Raw genomic sequence first — 7,782 nt, forward strand, 5'->3', positions numbered from 1 at the left:
GATTCATCTAGGGATCTATAGATGATTTTTTCAATTAAAATCCGGAAAGAGTGATTTATTATGGATTAAGACAATAAATCGAAAAAAAAGTAGTGATTCAATGCCCAGAAAAATGATAATGTGGACAAACGATGGATTCTTAAAGGAGAAAAAAAAAAATGATAGGCGATGCAAAAGCTATCTCATAAAGCTAATGTTCATAGCGCGCGGATCCTCTGCAATGCATGCCCATGCATGCAGCATGCTGTGCGATACGTGCCACGTGCAATGCACCGCACGCATTATGCGATGCATGCTGCATGCGATGCACCATACCATGGGGTGCATCGTGTGCACACCAGAGGATCCTCGTCCAATATTCATAAAAGATGTTGGGTATAAAATTATCCCAGCCGAAGTTCGTAAGAGGCCAACCCTCTCAGGACTCTTCCAACTTTCGACCTTGTGCGGCATCTTTCTGAGCTCCCCCGACCGTCCGAGCTTCCACAGTACCATCCGGACTCCTCCAGCAGTCGACCTTCCACAATGTCCTCCAGATTTCTTCAACGGACGAACTCCTACCATACCCTCTGGACTTCTCCAATAATGAGCTCCTTCAGTCGTCTATCGGACTGCTCCAAATGCTCTCTGGGTTTTACTATCAGTCGATTTTCTACAGTTTTCGACTACTCTCCGAATCTCTTTCAGACTTCCTCCTATCACGATCGACTTTACTCTGAGTTTCTTCTAGACTTCGTCAATGTCCGGGCTTCTCCAACAGCAGGACTTCTACAGTAACCAGACTCCATCCAAGTTTCTACGGTGGTCGACCACCTTCCGAATTTCATCCGAACTTCTACAGTAAGCAAATTTCGTCCGAGCTTCTATTGCAAGCGGACTTCAGCCGAGCTTCTACAATAAGCGATCTCCATCCGGACTTCCACGGCAATCAATCTCCATCCGAGCTTCTGCAGTAAGCGGCCTCCTTCCGGACTCCGTCCGAACTTCTATAACGGATGGATTCCGGACGAACTTCTACAACGAATGGGCTTCAACAGCCGAATTTCTACAGTGACCGACTGTCTCTGGTGTCTTCCGTATCTCTCCAGCTATCAACCTTCAACAGTGCCAACCGGACTTCAACAGTGCCAACCAGACCCCTCCAACGGATAAATTTCCTTTGGACCCTCCAGCGATCGACCTTCCACATATCCTCCAGACTCCTCCAGCAGACAAACTTTCACAACACCTTTCGAATTTCGCTATCGGTCGACCTTCTACCGGATTTCTCATGCAACCGGACCTCTCCAGTGGACAGTCTTCAGACAAGCCTCTACATCAGATAAATTTCAGACGGACTTCTTTAACAATCAAACTCCAACCGGATTTCTCCAACAGAAAGTTTTCGTCCGAGCTTCTACAGCAGATGACTTCTGTCTGCAGCATCAACGCCTAAGGCACCCAACAACAGCCCGTCAGTAACCTCAGAAACATCCGAGCTTCTCTCAGATTGCTGAGACAGAGAGCTATTCCACTCCACCAGACATCCCAACCAAGCTTTAGCCATCCGATCCGAACTGCGCGGCAAGTCACGACAACGGACACCACTCCACTCTCTGTAACAAACTCCACGTGGCCCCACCACTCTCCCACAAGTTGCGACAACGAACATCACTACTCTCCATAACAAACTCCATGTGGCCCCGAACAGCCCACTACCAGACAGTTTCGGATGTCGCTATCAATCGGTTACACTCTCCCGTCTATAAAAGAGACCTTCCAGATACGTTCTCCTTTAAGCTCTAAGTACTATCTCTAAACTCTGCTAAAATTTCATTCGAATGCTCCATTTCTGTTGAAGCAGAGTACTGACTTGAACGTCGGAGGATTTGCCGGAGCACTCCCAACTCCGGTTTAGACTTCCCTTGCAGGTCCCGACGGTGGATCGCAGGTTCCGACGGCGGTCGTGATCTCCTCGACTCAGCTTCTCCGACATCGGTAGAATTCTGCACCAATAAAAGATAAGGACATGTTAAACCATAAGCCTTGAGTCTCTCTCTCTCTTATTCTATGGTGGCCGATACAAGCTACCATGATAAGCATTTGAATAGCATAAGAGGGGCTTGGTTCCTGCATCCATACGGAAGTTTGATGAAGATAAATAATCATGCTTCTACCAAGATTAACCTCTAAAAATATCAAGGGACCAACTCACACCGTCACAACTCGCACAAAATCCCATAAGCTCAAGAAACTATCCCAATCGGAACCTAAAATACCCCTCCGATCTCTCTCGGGTTCTCTCCATCCCCAGAGATCTTTGAAAAAGAGAATGAAAAGGAAAAAATGATAAATTTATGTGGAAAAGGTCTTATCTTTTATTTTTTTTTATTTTTTTTGTATTTTCGTTGATTTTTTTCTATGTTCTCCCTCACTTTTTTCTTTATTTTCTTTTATAATATAAATATTTGTCAATCTATTTAGACAATAAATATGAACCATAGCTTATTGGTTAAGGTAATGGTGAGATCATAAAAATATTTGTAGTTCAAATCCTCTCATCCTTTTATTATGTATGTACTTTTACAAAAATTTATAAAATATGTATAAAATCGAGTTCGGTTAGTGGATCCTTGTGAGGCAAATCACCGATCTGCCCCAAACCTAAACAGATTTTAATTCTAAATCCATTCCTACATCTCATAAAAAATTTGCTAAATGGATCTTATTAAGATTCGAGACGAGTCGGTTACCCGAAAAATCCTAAATAGGAAGATTGGTGCAGTTTCTCAAAAATCTAAAATAGGAAGACAAGCAGTTTCTCTTTTTTTTCTTTTTCTTTTTCTTTTTCTAATTTTATTTTAATTAAAGTAGATAATCTATTACCCGACAAATCATTAAAAACAGAAAAGTCCTCATGCTGGGGGTTTTCAAGCAATGGACCTTTTGATGCTAAGTCAGTCTTTCACGAAAGCAAACAGAAAAAATCTGAGCTTGTAGATAAAGCTAGTAGCAAAGTCGAGTATGAAGTGTGATAGATTAGAGTAAAGAAATAGAGAAAAAGCTCAAAGGATATCGTAAGGAGATCAGAGATGGTGTCGGAAGAATTCAAAGTTTAGTGGAGGAGACAGATTCAATTCGTATGCAATCAGTCTCTAAGAGAAGGCATGCGAAGTAAGTGTTCACTTATCCAGAAGATCCTGAGGAGTAGAGTTTTATAGACCAAGATGAATACTGTCATCTTTGAAAATATGCGCCATTCACTGGAGAGTAGAAATTGTGGAGATGTGCTCTAGTCGTTAGAAAATAATAGCATTAGGGGTGATCGAGCCGAGTCGAGTTCGAGCAATGAGGAGCTCGAGCTCGACTCGATTATGTCGGGCTCGACGAGCTTTTATTTTCAAGCTCAATCTCGGCTCGAAGGTAAAATGCCAAAGCTCAAGCTCGAGCTTGATTAGCTCGATTACTTTCGAGCCTATTTTGAGCTCGAGTTTTGAGCTCGATTACATCTAATGGCAAATTTTAAATTTCAAAATAAACATGATCCTTGCATATATTTTCAAATATATATATAATATAGCATATATTGCACAACATATATAGAATATAATGTCTAAATCCAACAAAAACAAATCAAAGTACCAGATATGATATAAATAAAGCATCCAAATTATCCATAACATTCTTAGATTAACATTAAAAGTACCAAGAAAATAGAACAACTTTAGACATCACATAATATAATTTTGATTTCCACAAGCAAATATCAAAGTGGAGAACCATCAAATAGCATCACATCCCAACTCTAGGCAAGACTAGCAAAAGCTTAGTGATATGAAAAGAAGCTTCTGCATCTACTAGGCGCAAATCCCACCAGTTTATAAAAGAAATCAAAAAATAAAGTAAAACAAATAGCTTGACAATAAGTTTTGTGAAGTTAAAAATTAAAATTTTAAGAAAATATTATAAAAGACATACCCATTGCAAAGATCAAGAGATTGGTAGTATAATTTTTTTGGGCTGATCTTCCTCCTTGATAACCTATGAAATTTATCAAAATAATTCAACTAAGTAACTAAATAAGTAAAAAAAATAATAATTCAAATTTAATTATTAGTTAAACTTACTTTGAGCTTCTTCTTCACTCCATAAAGATTTCTACACCAATCTCCTCCACAAATTAATACTTGTACTGTCTCTAGACTTAAAGAGGTGCAGCATGGATCAATGATCCTACTTCCAATACTAAAAGTTGCTTCTGAGGCCATTGTGGTGATGGAAATAGCTATGATATCAGCTGCCATCCTTGACAAGATTCTATACTTTAAGAGGATGTTTGGTAGCATGTAATCCTGACAGGATTATATGGATTACATGTTATTCTGTAATAGGTAATCAGATTATACTATTTGTTTCATTACTTTTATAGATAATATTGAATTATATGTAATGCAGCATTACTTCAAAAAAAGATAATCTGATTATCTAAGAAGAAGTGGCTATATGATTACATGTAATCTTATAATCCTGTAATCTTGCAACAAGATAACTTCAGGATCAAAATACGCCCATCAAAATAAATTAAAATAAATTATGGATAGTTCCAGTTGGTGAAAATAGAAAAGAAAACATAATGGGTGATGTCACAAAAATGGTTGGTCTCAAAATTAAGTTGTCCGTCTAAAAAATAGATGATAATCAATAAGTAAGGATGGAGGTACTTTGAAAAAATTAGCTTCTATTTTATGTAATCTAAATTGTATACCAAACACTGCAATGTAGAATTTTCTATAATTTTACAACAACATTACTGACATATCAAACACTGCAATATAAGATTCCTGTAATTTTATCAGGTAATTACATTCCCTCTGCAATCACATTAGCATAGCAACATTACCTATGTAATGCATCAAATGCCACCTAAGCTATTTGTCTTCGACCACTCCAATGCATTAAACTTTGTTGTATCTCTATCACAAATAAAACAGCCTTCCTCTAGATAATTGTCCAAGTCAGATTTTTGTGGTTGAACAGTTTCAACCATTCTAACAAATTGCATAATTTCTGACCATCCAGATGATGACGATAAAGATTCTTGTCCAACACAAACATTGGAATTAAAAGAACCCTGATTTTCTCCACTTTGCTCCCCACAAGCATTATAGATAGTCACATATTCTTGATAAAGCTCATACAAAGCTTCCTTCACCTTCAAAATGTTCTGACTAGCTTCATTTTCCAGAAACATTTTTGGAAAAGTGAATTCAATTGCGCTCATTTTACACCTAGGATCCAAAATAGCAGCTATAGCCATCAACAGATTGCATTCACCCCAATATTTATCTTTTCCTTCATTTTTGCAATCAATCGTCTAATGAAAGTATCCTCGGTACTTGACTTTTTATCCAGCAATACCTTCACCCCGTATACTTCATTAAGAAATAAATGTGCTGTTGGATTATCTGTCCCAGAAAAAATTTCGGTGGCAGCTTTGAATACCTCTAAAATCTCACATAACTTCTCAACTTTTTTCCAACCTTCAACATCTGGACAGCAAATGTAACATAGTTCTCGATCTGCATATCTAGGAAAAACTTCTTTAAACTTGATTGCACATACCAACATGTCATAAATTGAATTCCAACAGGTTGGACAATCCAAAATCAACTTTCTATACGGCGGTTGTAATTGTTGGACAATCTCAGCAAACACCTCAAGTCTTGCTTCACTTCCATTAAGATAAGTGACACTATCACGAACATCCTCAATCACCACTTCAATCTCGCTTAGTCCATGCTGCACCATAATATTAAGAATATGAGCACAGCAACAAACATGAAATAGCTTTCCTCCACGAACTAACTTCTTAGTTCTTGAGAAAGTGCCATTCAAAATCCTTTTTATGCATGTACCATTTGTAGCAGCATTATCAACAGAGACGGTAAAGACCGACAAATACATGAAAAAAATTAAATTGAGATTGTCAAATATAATATATAAATAAACAAAATAAAATAACGTTTGTCAGAATAAAACTTACTTTGCTTTCAATTCTCCATTCATTTAAACACTTGAAAATAGAATCTGCTGCATCAATACCACGACGAGGAGGGGGTAAGTGGACAAAATTGAACACTCAGCTTCTGTAACTTCCAATTAGAATCAACAAAATGTCCAGTCAGAACCATATACTCGATCTTTTGAGGTGAAGAGTACCACAAATCAGTAGTCACACTAATCTTGCTTATCGACTTTAACAAACGATGCAATTTCTTCTTTTCAATCTCATATACCTTGTAGCAATCACTCCTCCCCGTCTGCCGAGAAATCTTTTGCCATTCAGGCATCCCACATTTCATCATCAAATTAAAGCCCTCTTCTTCCAGAATAGAAGATGAATGTTCATGCATAAGTATCTAATGTGCAGCAGACTCCCTCATTTTTATCATGTCAAGCTTCCCATCATGTAAAGCACTAACGAATCCAGTTGCCTTTACATCAACACTTGAATCAGCAGCCATAAAATTAATCTTTTTTTGTTGCTTTTGGTATATCTTGCGCCTTGTGCATGCCTCTAAGTGCCTCTTAAATTGAGTTGTACTCTTACGTTTAGGAATATTGGGCCTTCTTTTGCGATGGATGCATTCTCCTTTTCTAGATTTGTCAGGTAGCTCAACTCCCTTAAATTCTAACCAAACTGAAGAAGTCTTGGCTCTCTTTTTCTTTTCAAATGCATTAGAGCCATCATCTTGTTCATCAGTTGGAGCAGGACCCCTAACATAATTAGTACCATTTGTATTGTCATTGCCCTCATCTTGAATTTCATCAATATCTTCACCCTCCTCCTTATTATCACTTAAATCGATATCAGGTTCATTGTCTAGCAGAATTTGACTCCCAAATGAGTCAGGATTTGACTGAAAAGGGATAGAAGAATCTCTAGGGTGGGTAGGAGAAGTAGACATACCTGTCATCAATTTAAGAGAATATAACACAACACTTTAATGCCAACAATAGGAATTGCATTGCACCCACGTGAACCCACATGGAATTTGGACGTTAAACAAAAGGATACAAAAGAAAAAATAGTAAACTGAAAAACCCATACTTGACTGACGAGGGGGGGTAACTCAGAAGATTTGTGGCCATCAGTCTATCGCAACTCATAGGGAAAGAGGACAAGAGGCTGGCTGAGAAAGAGAGAGAGAGAGAGAGAGAGAGAGAGAGAGAAAGAGACGTAGCTGATTAAAATAAAGGATGAAGGAGAGAAGTCGGCTGATGGAGATGGCCGTCGGAACGGAATCAATTCGGATGAAAAACAGGGGCTAAGGGTGAGGAAGGCTGAAATGAGAAACGTAAAAAAGGATTAGGATTCTGTCTAATTTAAAAATTATATATATATATATATATATATATATATAAAAGCTCGATTAGGTTCGTGAGCCTATCGAGTTTAGTACTGTCAGGCTCGAGCTCGGCTCAAACGACTACTCAAGTAGCTCGAGCTCGAGCTCGAGTCGGTTCAATTAAGCTCGATTAAGCTCGCAGCCTATCGAGCTTAGTACTACCAGGCTCGAGCTCGGCTCGAATGACTATTCGAATAGCTCGACTTGACTCGAATCGAATAATTTCAAATAATTTTGAGTCGAGCTCGAGTAGCTTGCGAGTCAGATTGATTCATTTACATCCCTAAATGGTGTGGATGTCCATAGGTTGTTGAGATTATGGATTTTACTTGAGTAGAGAAGGAAGTTGAGCAGCGAACAGACTGACTGCTTATTATCTTATGGTAGAAGACTT

At 38.4% G+C, this 7,782-nt stretch overlaps 1 protein-coding gene across 1 annotated transcript; it reads right to left on the reverse strand.

The window, feature by feature from the left end:
* Window positions 1-5,295: 5,295 nt before the first annotated feature.
* LOC140851994 (zinc finger BED domain-containing protein RICESLEEPER 2-like) lies at window positions 5,296-6,329 on the reverse strand. Its single transcript, XM_073244538.1, has 2 exons — window positions 6,276-6,329; window positions 5,296-5,778 (listed from the first exon to the last, which is right to left on the reverse strand). Exons 1-2 carry the CDS (start codon window positions 6,327-6,329, stop codon window positions 5,296-5,298), a joined length of 537 nt encoding a protein of 178 aa, XP_073100639.1.
* Window positions 6,330-7,782: the final 1,453 nt, after the last annotated feature.

The sequence above is a fragment of the Elaeis guineensis genome, chromosome 10 (genome assembly GCF_000442705.2).
Source record: "Elaeis guineensis isolate ETL-2024a chromosome 10, EG11, whole genome shotgun sequence".
Lineage (NCBI taxonomy): Eukaryota > Viridiplantae > Streptophyta > Magnoliopsida > Arecales > Arecaceae > Elaeis > Elaeis guineensis.

Coding starts and splice junctions, on each gene's coding strand:
- LOC140851994 (XM_073244538.1), bottom strand. CDS start 6,329: ATGCCTGAATGGCAAAAGATTTCTCGGCAGACGGGGAGGAGTGATTGC. Junction 5,779..6,275: donor GGAGGAGTGATTGCTACAAG/GTATATGAGATT, acceptor ATTATGGTGCAG/CATGGACTAAGCGAGATTGA.